The sequence below is a fragment of the Macaca mulatta genome, chromosome 8 (assembly GCF_049350105.2).
Source record: "Macaca mulatta isolate MMU2019108-1 chromosome 8, T2T-MMU8v2.0, whole genome shotgun sequence".
Classification (NCBI taxonomy): Eukaryota; Metazoa; Chordata; class Mammalia; order Primates; family Cercopithecidae; genus Macaca; species Macaca mulatta.
In genome coordinates this window covers 154886329-154906773 of record NC_133413.1, presented here as the reverse complement: position 1 = coordinate 154906773, position 20445 = coordinate 154886329, and the positions used below count along the sequence as shown (strand labels likewise).

Below are 20445 nucleotides of genomic sequence, written 5' to 3'. Positions count from 1 at the left end.
GAGCTCACAGTCAGCCAGCACATTCCTAAGAGCTGGAAGGAAGGATGGTGGGAGCTGTCAGAGCAGAGAGATGAGCAGGGGAAGGTGGTCAAGGAAAAAGAAAACAGGGAAGGGCTGGGCATGGTGGCTCACGCCTGTAATCCCAACATTTGGGAGGCCAAAGCAGGAGGATTGATTGAACCCAGGAGTTTGAGGTTGCAGTGAGCTCTGATCGCACCACTGCTCTCCAGCCTGGGCAACAGAGCAAGACTCTGTCTCTAAAAAAAAAAAAAAGGACAGGCACAGTGGCTCAGCACTTTGGGAGGCCGAGACGGGCGGATCACAAGGTCAGGAGATCGAGACCATCCTGGCTAAAACGGTGAAACCCTGTCTCTACTAAAAATACGAAAAATTAGGCCGGGCGCAGTGGCTCAAGTCTGTAATCCCAGCGCTGTGGGAGGCCGAGATGGGCGGATCACGAGGTCAGGAGATCGAGACCATCCTGGCTAACATGGTGAAACCCCGTCTCTACTAAAAAAATACAAAAAACTAAGCGGGCTCCTGTAGTCCCAGCTACTCCGGAGGCTGAGGCAGCGTAAACCCGGGAGACGGAGCTTGCAGTGAGCTGAGATCCGGCCACTGCACTCCACCCCGGGCGACAGAGCGAGACTCCTATCTCAAAAAAAAAAAAAAAAGAGTTCGAGACCAGCCTGACCAATAGGATAAAACCCCGTTTCTACCAAAAATATAAAAGTTAGCTGGTCATGGTGGCGTGCACTTGTAATCTCAGCTACTCGGGAAGCTGAGGCACGAGAATCACTTGAATCCAGGAGGCAGAGGGTGCAGTGAGCCAAGATGCTGCCACTGCACTCCAGCCTGGGCAACAGTGCAAGACTTTGTTCCAAAAATAAATGAAAACATAAAAAAAAATAAAGAAAACAGAAGGACACAACACATAGGATAACAAAGTTCAAAAAATTCATGTGATAAAGGAGACTGATGATTCATGAAACAAGAGGAAAGCCTTTGAACTTGAAGCCAGTCAAGAACATCATTTGCAGGGGGCAGGAATTGGTACACTGGACCCACAGATGAGGAAATCTAATTTATACACACTGCCTGGCTCTGTAGATAGAAATACTGACATGTGAACTATGGTTACAGAACAGAACGTAATTCTGTCAGCCACACAATGTAAAAATGAAGGCATATCCTACTTCTGGGTACATACACAAAAGAAATGAAAATTGGGCCGGGCGCAGTGGCTCACACCTGTAATTCCAGCACTTTGGGAGTTGAGGAGGGTGGATCACCTGAGGTCTGGAGTTCAAGACCAGCCTGGCCAAAATGGCAAAACCAGCCTGACCAAAATGGCAAAACCCTGTCTCTACTAAAAATACAAAAAAATAGGCCGGGCATGGTGGCTCACACCTGTAATCCCAGCACTTTGGGGGGGGGGCGCCGAGGCGGGCGAATCACGAGGTCAGGAGCTCAAGACCATCCTGGCCAGCATGGTGAAACCCATCTCTACTAAAATTACAAAAATTAGCTAGGTGTGGTGGCGAGCGCCTGTAGTCCCAGCTACTCAGGAAGCTGAGGCAGGAGAATCACTTGAACCCAGGAAGCAGAGGTTGCAGTGAGCCAAGATCACTGCACTCTAGCCTGGTGATAGAGTGAGACTCTGTCTCAAAAACAAACCAACAAACAAAAAATACAAAAAATTAGCCGGGTGTGCTGGCATGTGCCTGTAGTCCCAGTTACCCCGGAGGCTGAGGCAGGGAGAACTGCTTGAACCCAGGAGGTGGAGCTTGCAGTGATCCAAGATTGTGCCACTGCACTCCAGCCAGGGTGACAGAGCAAGACTCCGTCTCAAAAATAAATAAATAAAAATAAAATAAAAAATAAGAAAACTATAAACTGGCCAGGAGCAGTGGCTCATGCCTATAATCCCAGCACTTTGGGAGGCCGAGGCAGGCGGATCACTTCAGGTCAGGAGTTTGAGACCAGCCTGGCCAACATGGCGACACCCTGTCACTACTAAAAATACAAAAAGTGATGGGTGTGGTGCACGCCTATAGTCCCAGCTACTTGGGAGGCTGAGGCAGGAGAATCTCTTGAACCCTGGAGGCCGAGGCTACAATGGCTGAGATGCAGTCACTGTACTTGGCGAGACTCCATCTCAAAAAAAAAAAAAAGAAGAAGAAGAAGAAGAAGAAAAGGCCGGGCCACAGTGGCTCACACCGGTAATCCCAGCACTTTGGGAGGCCGAGGCAGGCGGATCATGAGGTCAGGAGTTTGAGACCAGCCTGGCCAGCACAGTGAAACCCTGTCTCTACTAAAAATACAAAAAATTAGCAGGGCATGGTGGTGGGCGCCTGTAATCATACCTACTCAGAAGGCTGAAGCAGGAGAATTGCTTGAACCCAGCAGGTGGAGGTTACAGTGAGCCGAGATCGCACCACTGCACTCCAGCCTGGGCGACAGAGCAAGACTCTGTCTCAAAGAAACAAAAAAAAAAGAAAGAAAAAGGGGATCTACTGCGGATACACATAACCACTTGAATCTCCAAAACAGTGTCATCTAGCAAAATTAATCAAACACAAAAGTATTCATTCCATGTGATTCCACTGATGTGAAATTATTTCATTTTTTGAGATGGAGTTTCGCTCTTTTTGCCCAGGCTGGAATGCAATGGTGCGATCTCGGCTCACCACAACCTCTGCCTCCTACGTTCAAGGGATTCTCCTACCTCAGCCTCCCGAGTAGCTGGAATTACAGGCAAGCGCCACCATGCCTGGCTAATTTTTTGTATTTTTAGTAGAGACGGGTTTTCTCCATGGTGGTCAGGCTGGTCTCCAACTCCCAACCTCAGGTGATCAGCCCACCTCAGCCTCCCAAAGTGCTGGGATTATAGGCGTGAGCCCCCACGCTGGGCCAATGTGAAATTCTTAAAAAAGGACACCAAACCTACAGTAATCGAAAGCAAATCACTGATGCCTGGGCTGGGTGTGAGGAAGGGCCCACCACAGAGGAGCACGAGAACTTCTGGGGACAACGGAAATGTTTTACATTTGGATTATGACAGTGTTTACAAAACCCATCAAACAGGCCAGGCGCAGTGGCTCACGCCTGTAATCCCAGTCCTTTGGGAGGCCCAGGCGGGCGGATCACGAGGTCAGGAGATCGAGACCATCCTGGCTAACACGGTGAAACCCCGTCTCTACCAAAACTACAAAAAAAAATTAGCCGGGTGTGGTGGTGGGCGCCTGTAGTCCCAGCTACTTGGGAGGCTGAGGCAGGAGAATGGTGTGAACCCGGGAGGCGGAGCTTGCAATGAGCTGAGATTGCGCCACTGCACTCCAGCCTGGGCGACAGAGCGAGACTCTGTCAAAAAAAAAAAAAAAACATCAAACCAAACCCATCACACAAAACCCATTAAAATAGGTGCATCTTACTGTAAGTCACACCTCAATAAAGTTTGATATAAAAAATCAATGCATGGGCTGGGCGTGGTGGCTCACGCCTGTAATCCCCACACTTTGGGAGGCCGAGGCAGGAGGATAATGAGGTCAGGAGTTCAAGACCATTCTGACCAACGTGGTGAAACTCCATCTCTACTAAAAGTACAAAAATTAGCTGGCCATGGTGGCATGCACCTGAGGTCCCAGCTACTTGGGAGGCTGAGGCAGGAGAATCGCTTGAATCCGGGAGACGGAGGTTGCAGTGAGCTGAGATCACACCACTGCACTGCAGCCCGGCGACAGAGCAAGACTGTCTCAAAAAAAAAGATACAAAAATTAGCTGGCATGGTGGCATGTGCCTGCAATCCCAGCTACTGGGGAGGTTGAGGCAGGAGAATCATTTGAACCCGGGAGGCAGAGGTTGCAGTGAGCGGAGATCATGCCACCGTACTCCAGTCTGGACGACAGAGTAAGACTCCATCTCAAACAAACAAAAAACCAGAAAGCCACATGGTCAGCAAAGCCTAAAATGTTTACTACCTAGCCCTTCATGGTAAAAGCTGGCCAACTCCTGGTCTAGCACATTTATTTGGTGTTACCAGCTTCATCATCACCCCCACCTTCATCAGCTGCTCCTTCTGTCTGGAAAGTTCTTCCACCAGATCTTAGGACAGCATGCTCCTTCTTGGGACTCGGATCACATCTTAAGTGCGACCTCCTCAGAGATCTTCTGTGGTTACCTTGTCATTCTCTTATCTCATCACCCTGTTTTAATCCTTGACATGCCACTTACTGTTTGTTTCCCTGCTGCATCCTCAGGACTTGGCCGGTTCCTGACTCATAGGAAGCACTCAGTAAGTGCGGTGGGCTGACCAGGTGAACAGCTACTGAGCCTGCGGCACAGGGCTCCCAGCAAAGGATGTGACATGGGAGGCTCCGAGCTCCTGGCTGAGCAAGTCTGATGAAAAGGCCTCACTTAGGTGTGCGTGCACCAGTGCCGGGAGAGCCTCGGCATGAAAGAAGGGCCTGGAACTGCCACCTAGTTCTCATTTGGCCAGTGGGTAGATGTGGCACAAGTGCTAGGGTAGGACACGCTCGAGGCAGAGCAGGGTGGAGCTGGTGGTGCTGGTACGGTCTGTGGGGTCACCTGAGACTGAGGTTCCTAAGCCGCAGGCAGCGGAGAGCTGTATCAATCAGCTGTTCATTCAGACCAGAGGTTCAAGAATCCCTACACAGACCCCAAAGTGGAGTCATACAGGAGGAGCCCCCTTGCTAGGCGCCACCCCAGGCAATCCTCCAGGCAAAGCGGAGTCCAGGTGCATCCCAAGCAGGTGAGGGATGAGGCCAGGACAGGCCAATCAAGAGACAGGAGGGATGGCTCCAGCCAACAGGGAGGAAATCCAGCTCGAGCACCGGGAGGGGGAAGGACGCCCTAAAGCCTCCCCCATCCCAACCCGAGCCTGGAGGACTTGGGGCAGGGACAGGCAGCTGGCCCTGCAGAGCTCTGAGCGTCCACCACAGTGACAAGCATGGAGCCAGTATGTGTGTAAGTCCACGAGGCAGCCCCCAGCCCCTCAGGCAACCCAGCTGCACGCCGCCGGAGCTCCTCTCGGCGAGTCGTGGCTCTGGGTCCCTGAATCAGGCAGCGCAGCCAGAGGCCTCTTCAGGAGGCCCCAGGGTACTGCAGCCAAGACTCTTCTCCCAGAGAAATCCCAACCCTTCCAGGAAGCAACAGGGGCGCCAAGACGCCCAGGAGGGCTCACTGCTGTATTAGACACGCTTTGAAGAAGGCAGCGGTACCCCGGTCTCCACCTCCACCCCCAAGTAGGAATCCAGGAAGAAAAGGAAGACACAGAGGTTTGGGGAGGGCTAACTTTGCTCTGGCTCTCATAAGCCTAGAATGACTCCGTACACCCCTCCCGTCTCTGCACCCATGGAAATGAATCCCACCGTGCCCGGGGCCTCTGCTCTGGTACAGACAGGCGCCCACACCAGTCCCGGACACTCCCTCCCGGGCGGGGTGCTTGCTTAGTAATTGTTGCCCTGACCCCAATTCCTGAGGGGTGGTCCAGGCGCCCCGCGCTACAAGTGAGGTCATGTGAATCCCTGAAAGTTGAAGGAACTTGCCCCAGAGAGAGACTCCCCTTTCTCCTTCAGCCTAGCTCCAAAGCCCACACAAAGCTTGGGTAAGTCCCTTCTCTGCGGCCTTAATTTCCTCATCTGAAAATGAGGATAATTCCGGAGCTGTCTACCTGACCGACGGGCTGCGGAGAATCCACACACCTTCGCCTTGGAACAAAATGCGAAGCGCCCACCGGCAGCCTTCGGCTCCCTGCCTTTCCTGACCCTTGGCACCTGCTGCCCTGGGCCTCAGCCAGCAACGCCCAAGGCGGCCCGGCGGGACCTGTGCCCTGGGCGCCCGCGTGCCGGCAGCCGCGTCTCCCGAGGGCCCCTCCCCGGCCTCCTCCCTCGCCAGCCTTCTCCCTCGCCAGCCTCCTCTCCCCCCTCGGTCTCTTCCTCCTCCCGCCCCCCCCCGGCCTCCTCCCTCCCCTCAGCCTCATCTTTCTACGGCCCGGCCTCCTCTCCCGGTGTCGACCCAGTGCCCCTCCTTCCCGGGCCCGCCACGGCTGTCCCTGGCCGGGGCCCCTCTCCTTCGCTCCGCTCCTGCTGCAGCACCCGGGAGTCCGCGCCTCACCTCGTGTCCCGCGCCGGCCGCCGCGTAAGTGGGTCCGCTGGCTTCCGCGGGTCGGTGGGCCCCGCGCTCCCCGAGGCGCTGCGGGGGCGGGCCCCGCGCCCGGCTCTCGCCATGGCAACGCTACACTTCCGGCCCGCGCTACCCACAGCCGGAAGCCGCGGTGCCCCGTGGGAGCCGGGGGCGGAGCCTGGGGCGGGACGGTCGGGGGCGGAGCCTGGGGCGGGACGGTCGGGGGCGGGGCCTGGGAGGGACGGTCGGGGGGCGGGGGCCAACTGGGACAGCTGCGGGCGGCCTGGCGAGTCTTCCGCGGCTGGGACCTCCTCGGGGCCCGGGTGGGACGCGAAGGGCTGAAAGTACTCCAGGGCTCCCGGGACGGTGGTCATTGATTTATGCTGGACAAAACCGAGTCATCGTAGACAATGGGACGGGCGCCAGCGGAATGAGTGGCAGCTTTGGGGGTGGTGTCGGGCCCGGGACGTCGGAGATGAGCGGTCAGAACTTGGGGAGCCTCCAGCGCCCCACCAAGGAGGTGCCAGTGGAAAGGGGGGTGCCTTAAAACTTATGGGAGGCCGGGCGCGGTGGCTCACGCCTGTAATCCCAGTCCTTTCGGAGGCCCAGGCGGGCGGATCACGAGGTCGGAAATTGAGACCATCCTGGCTAACAAGGTGAAACCCCGTCTCTACCAAAACTACAAAAAAAAAATTAGCCGGGCGTGGTGGTGGGCGCCTGTAGTCCCAGCTACTCGGGAGGCTGAGGTAGGAGAATGGCGTGAACCCGGGAGGCGGAGCTTGCAGTGAGCCAAGATTGTGCCACTGCACTCCAGCCTGGGCGACAGAGCGAAACTCCGTCTCAAAAAACAAACAAACAAACAAAAAGTTTATGGGAAAGGCCTGGCGCGGTGGCTCACGTCTGTGATCCCAGCACTTTGGGGGGAGGCCGAGGCTGGTGAGTCACTCGAGCCCAGTAAACCAACCTGAGCAACATAGGGAGGCCGCGTCCCTACCAAAAAGTAAGAAATTAGCCGGGCGCTATGGCGTACGCCTGTAGTCCTGGGAGGCTGAGGCGGGAGGATTGCCCTAACCGGGGAGGTGGAGGCCGCACGGAGCCCAGATCGAACCACTGCACTCCAGCCTGGGCAACAGAGTGAGACCTTGTCTCAAAACAACAGCAGCAAATACTTGTAGGAAAGAACAACGCCTTGCTGACCGAGTGGGGTGGGAGGCCACAAGTATTAGCCTCATGAGGCACAGGACTGTGCAGCCATAGCCTAGGGAACACAACAGAGAGGGCCCCAGCAGTCGATGTGGTAACAGGGGTCCTAAGGGAAACCACGTAGGGTCTGAGGGGAGAGTCAGAGATAGAAGAAAAAGGGGCACCACCCAACCAGGGGTGTGTTGGGCAGGAGCAGTGTGGCACCCCACATACAAGGCCCCTTGCAGCCCAGGCCTCCTCCTCTTGGAGACTCGCTGCCTGTCCCTTGCTTCCGCACCTCGGGGTGTGCTGGACCCCACCATATGCTGTAGATTTTCAGCCCTTTGAGGTTATCATGGTGGGGGCTATGCAAGAAAAGCTGAATTCTCAGAGTGAAGGGCAAAAGCATATCCCTGGGCCCCATGTGTCTGGGGGCCCTTGGCCCGGTGCCAGCACCAACCACCCCTGCTAGTTCCCAGAGCTGCTATCCTCTTGGGCAAACTTGTACCTTGTGAGGGAGGAGAACCTGGGCTTTGAGGCAGGGTACGTAACACCAGCCTTGCTTGGCTGGTGAGGAGAGATGGCTAGGGAGGAGGAGGTGAGGGGTCCACCTGGGCTCCTGAAGCAACTCCCAAGAAATCAGTTGAGTCAATGTGTCCCCCTTTTGTTCCTAGGGTGGGGACTTCATGGCCTTCTCCTCCAGGAAGGCCCACCTGATCATGTCCTGAGTGGGTATCCAGCCCCCATAGTTCAGGGCCTACTAGCTGCTAGGTGTAGAACTCCAGGGATGCCCCACTCCTTGGGAGCTTGGCATGGGCGAATTACTCCCCCATCTGTTAAATGGGGTCCTGAAACCTGGCCAGGGAAGACGGGATAAAGTACCCATTGGTCATCGCAGCCCCTTTGAAGCGGGGCCTGGCCACCCAAAGGTAGCTCAGGGGTGGAGACTGAGGCCTCAGGAGAAGCCCCCACTAGAATCCTCTCTGCCCCTCCCTTCCAGATTAACCAAAACCTGCTAATTGTGGCAGCCCTCGGCATGCTCCCCTCCCCCACAGCCTCTTCCTCCCTTCCCTCCCCTCCCCCTTCCATCCGAATGATAAAGGCCCCAGCCCGCCTGCCCCAGCCCGGCCTCAGGCCCCGGCCCTGCCTCCTACACTGCCCCACTGCCCTGCACCCTCCACCCGGCCAGGCCCCTGCCCACGCTGTCTACTGTCCCGCATGGGGCCCTGCAGCGGCTCCCGCCTGGGGCCCCCAGAGGCAGAGTCGCCCTCCCAGCCCCCCAAGAGGAGGAAGAAGAGGTACCTGCGACATGACAAGCCCCCCTACACCTACTTGGCCATGATCGCCTTGGTGATTCAGGCCGCACCCTCCCGCAGACTGAAGCTGGCCCAGGTGAGAGGGCCCCGGCCCCCACTCTCTCTTTCCCCAGACTCGTTCCCCACCCACTTCCAGGCTCAAACCCTAACCCCCACACCTTCCTAGCCCACCCAGGTATGCCAGTGGGACCAGTCCTGAGAGCTGAGGGCCTCAAGGCACGACCCTTCTCCGGGAGCCCCTTGCCCCCTCTGTCGCCCTTCCGCGCAGAAATGTTCTTCTTCGGGGCGAGCAGGGGCCGGCACCGCGCGCCCCTGAGCCCGGTAGTGGGGGAGGGGTGGGGCGCTACACTCTCCCCGTCTGGGCTCACGGCGCCGGCCGGCCGCCTGGCGGTTTCAGATCATCCGTCAGGTCCAGGCCGTGTTCCCCTTCTTCAGGGAAGACTACGAGGGCTGGAAAGACTCCATTCGCCACAACCTTTCCTCCAACCGATGCTTCCGCAAGGTGGGGCAGGCCAGGGTCGGAGCCCGGGGGCGGGGCGCGCGCGGAAGTCCTGAGCATCCGAGGTTGGGCAGCCCCACCCATGTCTGACCCCCACACCCAGGTGCCCAAGGACCCTGCAAAGCCCCAGGCCAAGGGCAACTTCTGGGCGGTCGACGTGAGCCTGATCCCAGCAGAGGCGCTAAGGCTGCAGAACACGGCCCTGTGCCGGCGCTGGCAGAAGGGAGGTGCGCGCGGAGCCTTCGCCAAGGACCTGGGCCCCTACGTGCTGCACGGCCGGCCGTACCGGCCGCCCAGTCCCCCGCCGCCACCCAGTGAGGGCTTCAGCATCAAGTCCCTGTTAGGGGGGTCTGGGGAGGGGGCACCCTGGCCGGGGCTAGCTCCACAGAGCAGCCCAGTTCCTGCAGGCACAGGGAACAGTGGGGAGGAGGCAGTGCCCACCCCACCCCTGCCCTCTTCTGAGAGGTCTCTGTGGTCCCTCTGCCCTCTTCCTGGCCCCACGAGAGTGGAGGGGGAGACTTTGCAGGGGGGAGACATCAGGCCCTCGACCCTCTCCCCAGAGCCTAGGGCCTGGCCTCTCCACTTACTGCAGGGCACCTCAGTTCCTGGGGGGCTGTCCAGCGGGGGACACAGGGCCTCCCTCTGGGGGCAGCTGCCCACTTCCTACTTGCCTATCTACACTCCCAATGTGGTAATGCCCTTGGCACCACCACCCACCTCCTGTCCCCAATGCCCACCATCAAACAGCCCTGCCTACTGGGGGATGGCCCCTGAAACCCGAGGGCCCCCAGGGCTGCTCTGGGATCTAGATGCTCTCTTCCAGGGGGTGCCACCCAACAAAAGTATCTACGATGTTTGGGTCAGCCACCCTCGGGACCTGGCGGCCCCTGGCCCAGGCTGGCTGCTCTCCTGGTGCAGCCTGTGAGGCCAGTAAGACATGGGCCCCTCCTCCCTCCCGCTCCCACCCCCAGCTTGTTGACAGGGAGCCAAGGCCAGGTGGGTGTCTGCGACCACAGCAGCCTCGAAACACCAGGCAGTAACCTTGCTGGGAGTCCACGGTGTTTATTGGACTACCCCAGGCATGGCCATGGCCCAGCTGGGCACAACCCTCACCCTGGTCAGTCATGCCTCTGTCTCTCCTACACTCAGAGGCAAGGCTGGAGGGGCAGGGCTGAGCCTGGAATAGCCCTTCCTAGTCCCCTCTTCTCAGCCCACTACCCATCCATCACCTCCCCTCCTGTGCTCCAGGCTGGGGGAGGGAGAGCCCTATGGTGGGTCCAGCCTGAAGTCCTGCCCTCTCTCATCTGTCTGGGAAGGAGGTAGCACCTTTTTCGGGAAAGGGGTTAGGGAGTAAAGACTGCACCCTACATTGTCCAGTGGTGGGGAGGATAACAGTAAAGGAATTTGCAACGTTTTAATGCCATGCCTGATTTTTGGGTCAGGAGTGGTGACTCGGGTAACCACTTGGCCGGGGGACGCCTGGGATTCCCTGCTGTGTGCTGTGATAACAGCAAATGGTGATAAGGAGGAAGCCGAGACCTGTGGCCTGATGCAGGACTGGGGGCGGGGGGGTGATCACTTCACCAGGCACCACACACTTCACTGGTTGCGGAGGTGGAGGGGTGACTCTGGGAGTTCCGGGGCAATGGATCCAAAGAGGCTAAGGAGCTTGTGCCCTGGAAGATGGGGGTACAGGGACTTTACTACCGCCTCTGCCAGCAGAGACCTGGCCCGAGACCCCATGGGCAGGGACGCCACTCAGGACTACAGGGGCAGGCCCTCTCCGGGCGTGAGGGCCGAGCCCGAGCCGTTGTCAGGACTGGGGCATGGAGGGCTGCCAGGGGACGGCGTAGGGGTGCAGGGGGTCCCGGTGAGCGGAGTGTCGGTACTGAGGGAGGAGGGCGTCCCGGAGGAGCGCGGGACCCTGCGGCGCCGGGCTGGCCCCAGCTCCACTTGACCCACTCGCTCGGCGAATTTGAGTGAGCAGACTGTCTCCCCGAGGTCCTCCGGCCGCGTGGAGATCTGTAGGCAAGAGGCGCGGGTGGGCGGGCCCGGGTGGGCGGCGACCGGCAGGCACACACCCGCCCCGCGCCTGCGCCGCCCCGGCGCCCACCTGCAGCAGCAGCACCGCAGTGGTGCCGGGGCCCAGGGCCGGCTGCAGCAGGCGTGTGAGCTGCGAGTCCCGGAAGGGCACGTGCGGCCGGTGGGCCCGCAGTGCGGCCATCACGCCTCCCAGCGCCAGCAGCGAGCGGTTTATGGTCTGGGCTTCCCGCAGGCGCCGGGCGCCGTCTGGGTCTCCCCGCGGCGGGCCAGCCGCCCCTGCCTTCCGTGCGCGCTCGGATCCCGCCAGGTCCACCAGGTGCAGCGTGCCTAGAGGGGCGAGCGAGCCCGACATGGGGGAAGGCCGGGCCTCGGGTGCGCTGGTGACTCCGCAGGGCTCAGGCACCGGCCGTGGTACCTGCGGTGCCTGGAGCGCGCGGTGGAGTCGCCGCGCGCAGCGTCAGCGTGACCAGGGCGTGCGAGCGGGAGCTGCGCTGGTTCATGGCGGTGGCGGCGGTGGCCCGGTTGCTCCTCCCCAGTTTCAGCATCTGGAAGGCGGAGGGACAGGGCTGGTCAGGTGCGGGGTTCCCGCCCCCGACTGGAAGGAAAGGACAGGGTCTCCGGAGGCGGAGCAGCCCTACCTGGTGCAGTGTCTCCAGGTTGGGCACGTCCCAGTGGGTGAGGCCAGCCACCTGGATCCCGCCCTGGCCTTCAGGGCCCTGCCTCACGGCCAGACGCTCGGGGGGCCCTGGGGCAAGGAGGTCCCTGGTGAGAAAGGGGAAGGTCTTGGTTCCAGAGTTCTCTGGAAACCCGGAAGGGCCCTGGGCCAGGGGTGGGGAGAAGGCCTCCCTGGTGGAGTAGCCCACCTGACAGCCTCATTGTAGATCTCCACCATACTGAGTGTCACCCGGTGCTGCCTGCCGGCCCCCATCTCCCGGAACAGCGACTGCAGCGCCCTAGGAACTATGCCAGGGTCCTCAGGAGGGCCCTGAGGATGGGGTGGGGTACACATCGGGCTCACATCCAAGTCATGCAGGGCCCCTGGGGCCTCTCCCACCGGGCGTGGGCTGTGTCCCACCTCCATGCTGTAGGTCTTCCCGGTTCCTGTCTGGCCATAGGTGAAGATGCAGACGCTATAGCCTCGGAGGCAGGACAGCACTGCAGGTTCCAGCTCTCTGAAGACCTGGGGGGAGGCGGGAGAATGTGTTTTGAGTCCTCCCCACATTGCCTGTTTATGACCTATTTGGTGGGGTGGGGAGTGCCATGAAGGCAGGTGTAAGCAGAGCCTAGTACCCTGGGAGGATGGCTCTAAGAGACCATGGGGGAGGAGGGTGTGTCCTACAGAGACCCTCTGTCTCCCTAGGAAGGTGGTGCTTGCAAGAATTTGCCAGGCAAAGAAGGGAAAAGACGGATGAGAAGAGGGAACAGCCTATGCAGAGGCTCTGGAGTCCTGAAGACCGTGTAGGAGGCCTAGGGACAGCAGTTAAGAGCGTAGGTGTGGTGTCCCTAATGTGGAAGCCAACGTGGAAAAAAGAAAAATAAATCCCAGCATTTTGGGAGTCCGAGGTGGGTGGATCACTTGAGCTCCGGAGTTTGAGATCAGCCTAGGCAACATGGTAAAACCCCGTCTCTACAAAAACTACAAAAAAAATCAGCCAGGCATGGTGTTGCACATCTGTGGTCCCAGCTACTCGGGAGGCTGAGGTGGGAGGATCTCTTGAGCCTGGGAAGCAGAGGTTGTAGCGAGCTGAGATTGCGCCACTGCACTCTAACCTGATGACAAAGTGTGACTCTGTCAAATATATATATATGTATATATGTATATATAGTATAAATTTTAAAAAATATTTAAAAGAGCCCAGATGGGCTGGGCGAGGTGGCTCACACCTGTAAGCCCAGCACTTTGGGAGGCCGAGGCAGGCAGATCACAAGGTCAGGAGTTTGAGACCAGCCTGACAAACATGGTGAAACCCCGTCTCTCCTAAAAATACAAAAATTAGTCGGGCATGGTGGCACACACCTGTAATCCCAGCTACTTGGGAGGCTGAAACAGGAGAATTGCTTGAACCCAGGAAGTGGAGGTTGCAGTGAGCTGAGATCACACCACTGTACTCTAGCCTGGGTAACAGACTGAGATTCCATCTCAGAAAAAAAAAAAGCCCAGATGTTGGGGCGTGACTGCTCGGTTCAAACCCGGGTATGATTGGAGTTTACTCATTGGCCTTCCTGTGCCTGTTTCCCCTGAGAGGTAAGGGCTGCAGTGGCACCTGCTGTGAACGCTCGTGGCAGTGCACCTAGAGGGCCACGGCAGTACTTGGCTCACAAAGTGTGACCCCAGGAAGGGCCTGCAGATACGGAGGATGGTGGCCAGCCAGGCCTGCGGGAGCCCAGGCACAGACAGGTGCCGAGAGAGACACAGGGTTGGGACATTCACCCCGTTGGCACTAGGCACCAACAGTCTTTTGGACAACAACATGGCTGGCTTTTATGCCCAGAAGGTCACTGGTAACAGGGTGGGCTGTCAGCTCTGTTTGAAGACAGCCACGAGGCTAGAATCTAGAATTCTGTGTTCTGTGGGGTTACTGAGATTCCATGATGGGATGGAGGTGGCACTGTGGATGACATTCAGGAGCACATCATGGCACCACTGCAGAAACGGGAGCACAAGTGAGGGCTTGTCCACAGATGCCTTAGGTTCAGACACATTGCATTAGAGGGCCTTGTCCAGGACGGCTGTGCAGAGGACAGTGCACAAGGCATGCCCCATGCAGGGCTGCAGTTTGGGGTGGGGCTAAGGCCAGAGGGATATGTGGGATGAAGAGATAAGCGGTTGGAAAAGAGGGAATCAGGGTGACCCTGGCCACTGCAGGGCAGTCGTCACCCTGTCCCTGTGAGGCTGGCAGGCAGGCAGCCTGGGCGTGAGTCGCTGCCATTCTACCCCTTACCTAGTCTCCCCTGGCTCTGAGCTGCCATCTCCTCAGCTATGGGAGCTCTAGCAGCAAAGGGCACGTGCAGATGAAGATGTGTGTGAAGGTGGGGTGGGCTGGGGCTGGAGCCCCTGCTTTTCCACAGGTGTCTGGCAGGAAAAGGGTAGGGAAGAAGAGTGGGATCCAGGCAGGGCGGAGTAAGACTAGAAGCCTGTCTGCTCACCCACGGCCCCCACCACCCACCACCGGCCTTGGGGCCACAAAGCAATGAGGGGCCCTCATAGCTGGGAAGACCCTGGACCCCAGCAAAGGGGAGTGGACAGGTAGTGAAGCCTGGGAGGAGGAGGCACCAAGCTGGGCTGCCTGCCCTGCTTCCCAGCCCCCTCAGTTCCCTTTCCCTCCTGCCTGCCCTGCTTCCCAGCCCCCTCAGTTCCCTTTCCCAGCCACCGTCCCTCCTCCAGGTGGACAGCTAGACTGGGAACGGGAAACTGGAGCCTCTCCTGCTCTTCAGGGGACTCTGAGAAAGGGTCAGAATGGTTGCAAAGACAGGCTGTCACCTCCTCCTGGCTGGCGTCTGGAGGGAAGACCCAGTCTAGGCGGAATCGACGATGGCGCCCCCGGTAGCAGGTGGTGACGGTGCCCCCTGGGCCAGGCTCCACGCTCACGAGGCTGGAGGATGTCCCTGGCCTCAGTCGACACAGCACACGGATATTTCCTGCAGTGGGGATCAGGTCAGCAAGGTGCCTTGCAGACCTAAAGCACAGAGAGGCTGCACTTCCTCCAGCCACCCTCCCTACCTCCCTGGGCTCCCAAGCCTGCCATACCCTTGAGTTCTGGCAGCCGCCCTGGGCATCCGGCTGGGGGCCCTTGCTGCCCCTCAGGGAGCTGAGTGCCAGGCCCTCCAGATGACAGTGCCCCCAAGGCCCAGGACACCTGAGGGAACAGGGATGTACAGAAGGCAAGGGGTCAGCCAAGGAGCTGCGGAAGTGGGGGGTGGGAGGGTCCTGAGAGCAGCAAGGAGTCCCCACAGGGCCACCCAACTGTGCTGAGCCACAACTTTCAGTGGCTCTGGGCCCCTGGGGACATCAATTCAGTAACCCCAGGATAAAGCCCAGAAATGACAGACAGAGACACCACATCATCCGTCTCCTCCGTGCTTCTAGGCAATGCTTTAAGAGTTTACTGTCAACCAAGTATGCATATGATGAAAACAAAGCCCAGAAGTGAATTCCCACCCTGGGTCACAAAGAAGCTGTTTGGGTTCCAGAGCCCCACTTATTAGTACAGCCAACTCCCCAGGAGCACCCCCATCAAAAGAACAGTGAATAGGGTGCCCAGAGAGGAGGGGCTAGGCGATGAGGGGTCCTGACCTGGCCCCGGGCCTCACTCAGCGAACCCTGGCAGCTCTGGGTAAAGGTGCTGACCAATCCTCGGAGGTCGCCGCAGCCCTGACGCAGGCTGGCCATCCGTGCCCGAAGTCCTGGAGAGGGAAGTCTGTTGGAAGGGAAGGCCCAGCCTCCAGGGCTTCCCGTGAGCCCGAGCCCCAGCCCTTACCTGCCAGCTGCCCATGCATCTGCAGTAACTCGCGCCTGCAGTTCTGCTCCGTCTCCTGCTGGAGCTGCTGGAGGGCCCCTTGAAGGCCCTGCAGCTGCACCTCCTGCACCCCCAGCTGCCCCGCCCAACCCCACCCCTGTCACTGAGGAAACAGGCACTTACCAGGCCCTGCCTCAGATAAGCCCCTCCCAGTACCCCAGCCCTCCTCACCCCCGAGCCACAGATCCCTGGGCCCCATGCCCACCTGGGCTCGGAGGGCTTCTGTGGTGTCCTGGGCCTCCTGAAGCCGGCCCTGGAGCTCCACCAATGCCTCCGCCTCCTCCTGCGGGAGGGTGGGGGCCAGGAGGGACTCAGAGAGGGACGGTCTGCGGTACCATTTCACAGATGGGAAAGTCAAGTCAAGAGGTGGGCAGAGCTGGCTGTGAATCCATGCCTCCCAACTCCACGCAGAGCTCCTTCCCACGGTTCCTCTGCTCTCCTGGGATCAGCCACTCATAGGGGCCCGGGAGAGAGGGGGTCCTCCCACAGGCATCAGCCACCCTGATGGGGCTGCCCTGCACAGACCATCCCAGGAGGTCCCAAGGAGGCTGGGGCACTGTGGCTGCATGCCAGGTGTGCAGGAGCCCCAGGCTGCAGGAACGGCTGCAGCTCGGGAGCAGGGTACCTGCGGAGCCCTGGTGGGGGGGCCGGGACCCCAGTGCAGCAGAAGGTCCCGCATGAGGCTCAGGCTCTGCTTCAGGGCCTCGTTCTCCAGGGTGAGATGCTGAACCCTTTTCTCTGAGTCTGTCGCCCCCTGGTGGAGAGGAAGCCTCGGTACTCACCTGAAGCACCCCCTTCCATGCCCAGCCCTGCCAGGTCCTCCCCCCACCTCCCCGCAGCCTCACCACGCCCAGGCGCAGTCGACCCAGCTCCTCCTCCTGCTGTTCCAGCTGCTGCTTCAGCTCCTCCAGCTGGGGAGAAGTACGAGAGACAGGGTGGACCTCGTTTTTCTGGCGCCCCAGCCCCTGATCCCTTCTGGCTCCTGAGGCCTCACCTGTCCCAGGATGAGCTGCTCCAGCCGCTGCCACTCTCTCTGGTCGTCCTCCAACTGGAGGGGCTGCTGTCCCTGGGCCTCATCTCCCAGTGGCTCGCCTGGGACTGCGCCGAGGTGGGAAGGGCTTTCTTCTTGGGATGTGGATCCTGGAGTAGGGTGGGCCCAGTTAGCACTGAAGAAAGAGGTCTCTGGTCCAAATCCTCCGGAACAGGACCCCGAACTCCAGGCCGCCCAGGTTCTACTAAGATTTGCTCCCTCCAGAGTCCGTCTTCAAGCTACTGCCCTTTACTCACCATCTGGAGTGGGGGGCCGGACCCGAGGGGCTGGCTGAGTCCCCTGGAGCAGGGCCTGCCTCCCCCTGGGGCTCCGAAGCCATGCCAGAAGGGCCAAGAGCTGACTGGTCACTGTCAACAGTGGGGGGACCTCGCCAGACTGCGAAGGAGATAAGAATCGGAGCAAGGCTGTGAGAGCCAGGAAGGCCTGCGCAGGTGGCAGCTGCCAGCAGCCCCTTCGCCGCGCTCACCTGGCCCAGGTCGGCCGGGCTCCCGCAGCTCTCTTCCGCCCCCAGCTGGACGGAGAGGAACTCGGCGAGGCGCAGGAGGGCCTCCTCCAGGGACACCGCTGCCGCGCGGCCCTCGGCTCCGCTTTCCGACCCATCTTCAGGCTCCGAGCTGCCTGCCGGTCATGGAGGAGAGCGGGAGGCATTTCGGGTCACGTGCTGGAGCCAGGCCTCCGCCCCTCCCAGGGAGGTCCCGGCACCGCCCTCGCACAGCGGGGCTCCCAGCCCGCACCTACCGATCAGGCCGGTCAGCTCGGTCCACAGCTCTGGCGCGGGCAGGTCTGGCCGCCGGCGACCCCGGGGCTTGCGGGCTCTCTAGGGAGGGAGCAGGGGCGCCCCTGACGAGGGGGCAAGCAACCTGCTGGCCCCTTCCCTCCGCGAACCGGGCCGGAGGATTGGGGCCGAAATCTACGCTTCCAGCACCGGAGCCGAGCCGACGGTCCTCGGCACGACCCCGTCGCCCCGCGCCTCGTGCCCGCCCTCGCCCCGGGAACCTCGGCGTGGGGGTGGGGCAGGCGGCGGGGGACGACGGGCTGCGCGGCCAGCCCCGCTCACCTGGGCGGGGTCCCCGGGCTCCGCGGCCGCCGCGGCGCCACCATCCCTGCGAAAGAGGCTGTAGAAGATGTAGATGAGCAACGAGTAAAAGGCGTACATGGGAGCGCGGGGCGGCAGAGGGCCCCGCTTCGCGCCGCCCCGCGTCCCCGCGCCCAGACTCGGCGCCCGCCCGCCGCAGTGCCGGTGCGCATGCTCGCGACGGCCGCCCCCACGGCCCGGCTCCCACGGCTGGAGGGCGAGCGCGGAGACAGGGGTCTCAGAAACAGGTGCCCGCGGCCGCACCTGGAGACCCGCCGCTTCTCACGGCGCCGCGCCGCGCTCCCCAACCCTTACACCACGGACACCGGGCTGAGAGTGCCCACGGCTCCCGCGACCCTCCCCTCGGAATTTCTCCCGCCCTCCGCATAGTCCCCCACCGCTCCGGTTTCGGAGAGCCTTCAACTCGCGGGTGTTCACCTTCCCCTCCCCGGAGCCCCGCCCATCTCAGCCCCGCCCAGGCCCCCCTCTCCTCGCAGCCCCGCCCAAACCCCGCCCCTTGCAGCCTTGCCCAGGCCCCTCCCTTCTCGGCCCCTCTCAGTCTGGCCCAGACCCCTCATCTCGCAGCCCCGCCCAGACCCCGCCCCCTCGCAGCCCCGCCCAGACCCCATCGCATAGGGGCCCAGGCCCCGCCCCACCCAGGCCCCCTCCCCTCTCAGACCCGCAGCTCTCAGCCTCGCCTACATCTTGTTCCCCTCAGCCCCGCCTAGACACCCTCCCCTCGCAGCCCCGCCCAGACCCCGCCCCTCGCAGCCCCGCCCCGGCCCTTCTCCCCTCATCAAGCTGCTTCCAAACCACTAAGCCCACCCACCCACCCAAACAGCGTTTTCTGGTCCCCGAGCTCCTCCCGACCCCACCCGCTCCTATGGCCTCCAACCGGCCCCCCAGGCCCCGCCCCCCAGCTGCTCTAGCCCCGCCCGGCCGCTCTAGCCTCCGCTCCTCTCGCTGGTGGAGGTTCCCGACCGCGCTCGCTCCCGCACCCGGAAGCCTGGCAGAAGAATCAGGGCCCACGGCGGTGGGCGGTGCGTTGGTCAGGCTCGGGCCTCTCGCTCGCCGCTGCGTTGGGACTGCGCAGGCCGGTAACTGCGCACGGCCGGCCGCCCGGAGGCCTGCGCCATCGCTCCTCCTGGACGTGGGCTCCCAGAACGGCGCCTCCCGGAGCGCAGGGAGCAGGCCGAGGCCGCCGCATGGGCCTGCGGCGCCCCGCCGCTCTCTCTTCCCCAAGCCTGGCACTCCCACTTGGGCTCCAGGGCCCCACGGCTCACGTACCCCCAACCTAGACCGAGTCGTTTTCCCCCGTTTCCCAGCTGAATTAGGTTCTTATTTTCCACAGGTGTGTGCAGTGGCCCCAGGGATCCGGAAAATCTAAGACTGAACCTCTTCTAACATCCAGTAATGGGGCCCTGGAACCTGGGCGTACTAGAGTGCCGCGCTTAGGGCTCCAGGTCGCTGGCTTCGCACTTTTTTCTCCAAAGTTGAGTATCTCCTATCTGCGTCCTCATACTTACTACCGCCTGAGGTGCCATGGCCCCCAAGCCGGGGGCCGAGTGGAGCACAGCCCTGTCCCATCTGGTGCTGGGAGTGGTGTCTCTGCACGCAGCCGTGAGCACAGCCCAGGTGAGTACACTGGGGCTGAGCGGGGGCGCATCCCCATACCTCCCAAACCCGAAGGACCTACTTTCCTGAATTAGGGAGAGGTTGGTGGGAAGTGCATCTAAGATCAGGTCTCCATGGAAGCCCAAAACCCTTTCCTGTTTAAAAGGGTGGCCCCGGCCTCTTTTTCCCACGTGTTCTCCCTTCCCTGTGTTGACAGGCAAGTCGAGGGGCTGCTGCTGGCTTCCTGCTCCAGGTCTTGGCTGCCACCATCATGCTGGCTCCAGGGCTGAGCACACATGAAGACTGTCTTGCTGGAGCCTGGGTGGCCACCGTCATCGGCCTGCCCCTTCTGGCCTTCGATTTCCACTGGGTGAATGGGGACCGCTCCTCTGCCAACCTGCTCCTGGGAGGAGGCATGGTGCTAGCAGTGGCTGGCGGCCACCTCAGCCCTGAGGGCCGCTCTGTGGCTGGTCAGGCAATGCTGTTGGTGGTCGCAGTGACCATCCTCATTGTAGCTGTCTTCACGGCCAACACTTATGGGATGTGGGGGGGGACGATGCTGGGTGTGGCAGGCCTCCTGAGCCGGCTGGAGGAGGACAGGCTGCTGCTGCTACCGAAGGAGGATGTCTGTCGCTGGGCCCTGGCTGCAGGCAGCTGGGCTTACTGCCGGGCCCTGCATACACAGCGCCTGCAGTGGGAATGACAGTTGGATACAGCAAGGCAGGGTTTCTGCCCTGCTGAACACTCCCTCTCACCTGCCTGCTCCTGGCGCCTTCTCCCCTGGAGGTAGACTCTCCTGCCCACTGAAGTGGGCTTGCTGCACACTGACTGGTCAGGAGCAGAGTCTGGGTGCTGTCCTTTGGCCACGTGTGGGGACTTGCGTAGACCAGAATGAAAGGGACAGGGTCCCAAACACGTTTGGGGGACCTGATTCTGGGCTGGACATGGTTGTGGATCCAGAGAAGAGGCCTAGACTCCAATAAATATTAGGAATTTTGCAGGAA

General features: G+C 60.7%; 5 protein-coding genes and 1 long non-coding RNA gene across 34 annotated transcripts in view; 2 read left to right on the top strand and 4 right to left on the bottom strand.

Moving 5' to 3' along the window:
- The window catches only part of PPP1R16A (protein phosphatase 1 regulatory subunit 16A), a 27340-nt gene extending 21043 nt beyond the window's left edge, over nucleotides 1-6297 (bottom strand). For 6 of the 21 annotated variants that reach the window (XM_077942475.1, XM_015146193.3, XM_077942468.1 and 3 more), the window contains exon 1: nucleotides 6136-6297. The gene's annotated coding sequence lies outside the window, so the exon portion shown is untranslated. Of the gene's footprint in view, nucleotides 1-4233; nucleotides 4399-5567; nucleotides 5661-5692; nucleotides 5955-6116 lie in introns of those variants that run through there. The other 15 variants (XM_077942470.1, XM_077942467.1, XM_077942471.1 and 12 more) reach the window with 13 other exon arrangements.
- Nucleotides 1-6921, bottom strand: part of LOC144330914 (uncharacterized) — a 16436-nt gene extending 9515 nt beyond the window's left edge. The window contains exons 1-3 of one of the 2 annotated variants that reach the window (XM_077944718.1): nucleotides 6018-6921; nucleotides 3678-4928; nucleotides 1741-1763 (exon numbers count right to left, since the gene is read on the bottom strand). In XM_077944718.1, coding sequence (XP_077800844.1) covers nucleotides 6132-6518 — 387 coding nt within the window. In that variant the 5' untranslated portion in view covers nucleotides 6519-6921 and the 3' untranslated portion in view covers nucleotides 1741-1763; nucleotides 3678-4928; nucleotides 6018-6131. Of the gene's footprint in view, nucleotides 1-1740; nucleotides 1764-3651; nucleotides 4929-6017 lie in introns of both variants that reach the window. The other variant, XM_077944717.1, reaches the window with a different exon arrangement.
- The window catches only part of LOC114680370 (uncharacterized), a 193357-nt gene that overhangs the window by 111882 nt on the left and 61030 nt on the right, over nucleotides 1-20445 (bottom strand). The window lies entirely within an intron of this gene.
- On the top strand, nucleotides 5853-10559 carry FOXH1 (forkhead box H1). 2 transcript variants are annotated; one of them, XM_077944705.1, is made up of 5 exons: nucleotides 5853-6159; nucleotides 8001-8054; nucleotides 8516-8718; nucleotides 9040-9144; nucleotides 9245-10559. In XM_077944705.1, the coding sequence occupies exons 3-5, from the start codon at nucleotides 8545-8547 to the stop codon at nucleotides 10064-10066; spliced, it is 1101 nt and encodes a 366-aa protein (XP_077800831.1). In that variant the 5' UTR covers nucleotides 5853-6159; nucleotides 8001-8054; nucleotides 8516-8544; the 3' UTR covers nucleotides 10067-10559. The 2 variants fall into 2 exon arrangements, with proteins under 2 accessions (XP_077800831.1, XP_077800832.1); XM_077944706.1 differs by lacking the exon at nucleotides 8001-8054.
- On the bottom strand, nucleotides 10188-17991 carry KIFC2 (kinesin family member C2). The gene is made up of 18 exons (XM_077944647.1): nucleotides 17810-17991; nucleotides 17491-17569; nucleotides 17219-17370; nucleotides 16989-17127; nucleotides 16696-16841; nucleotides 16547-16612; nucleotides 16327-16455; nucleotides 15907-15984; nucleotides 15663-15777; nucleotides 15479-15588; nucleotides 14933-15041; nucleotides 14666-14823; nucleotides 12260-12364; nucleotides 12048-12169; nucleotides 11823-11946; nucleotides 11600-11729; nucleotides 11255-11511; nucleotides 10188-11163 (listed from the first exon to the last, which is right to left on the bottom strand). The coding sequence occupies exons 1-18, from the start codon at nucleotides 17906-17908 to the stop codon at nucleotides 10906-10908; spliced, it is 2376 nt and encodes a 791-aa protein (XP_077800773.1). The 5' UTR covers nucleotides 17909-17991; the 3' UTR covers nucleotides 10188-10905.
- TMEM276 (transmembrane protein 276) lies at nucleotides 17314-20445 on the top strand. 7 transcript variants are annotated; one of them, XM_077944715.1, is made up of 3 exons: nucleotides 17314-17376; nucleotides 19179-19462; nucleotides 19659-20445. In XM_077944715.1, the coding sequence occupies exons 2-3, from the start codon at nucleotides 19370-19372 to the stop codon at nucleotides 20142-20144; spliced, it is 579 nt and encodes a 192-aa protein (XP_077800841.1). In that variant the 5' UTR covers nucleotides 17314-17376; nucleotides 19179-19369; the 3' UTR covers nucleotides 20145-20445. The 7 variants fall into 7 exon arrangements, with proteins under 7 accessions (XP_077800841.1, XP_077800842.1, XP_077800840.1 ...); XM_077944716.1 differs by lacking the exon at nucleotides 17314-17376 and adding an exon at nucleotides 17478-17533; XM_077944714.1 differs by lacking the exon at nucleotides 17314-17376 and adding an exon at nucleotides 17478-18044.

What these genes read in the sequence shown, in the direction of transcription:
- FOXH1 (XM_077944706.1), top strand. Translation starts at nt 8,545, where the DNA reads ATGGGGCCCTGCAGCGGCTCCCGCCTGGGGCCCCCAGAGGCAGAGTCG. An exon ending in GCAGACTGAAGCTGGCCCAG is followed by an intron (nt 8,719 to 9,039) that starts GTGAGAGGGCCC and finishes TGGCGGTTTCAG; the next exon opens with ATCATCCGTCAGGTCCAGGC. An exon ending in CCAACCGATGCTTCCGCAAG is followed by an intron (nt 9,145 to 9,244) that starts GTGGGGCAGGCC and finishes CCCCACACCCAG; the next exon opens with GTGCCCAAGGACCCTGCAAA.
- KIFC2 (XM_077944647.1), bottom strand. Translation starts at nt 17,908, where the DNA reads ATGTACGCCTTTTACTCGTTGCTCATCTACATCTTCTACAGCCTCTTT. An exon ending in GTCGACTGCGCCTGGGCGTG is followed by an intron (nt 16,456 to 16,546) that starts GTGAGGCTGCGG and finishes CCTCTCCACCAG; the next exon opens with GGGGCGACAGACTCAGAGAA. An exon ending in CAGACGCCAGCCAGGAGGAG is followed by an intron (nt 12,365 to 14,665) that starts GTGACAGCCTGT and finishes GCCTCCCCCCAG; the next exon opens with GTCTTCAGAGAGCTGGAACC.
- TMEM276 (XM_077944715.1), top strand. Translation starts at nt 19,370, where the DNA reads ATGGCCCCCAAGCCGGGGGCCGAGTGGAGCACAGCCCTGTCCCATCTG. An exon ending in CAGCCGTGAGCACAGCCCAG is followed by an intron (nt 19,463 to 19,658) that starts GTGAGTACACTG and finishes CTGTGTTGACAG; the next exon opens with GCAAGTCGAGGGGCTGCTGC.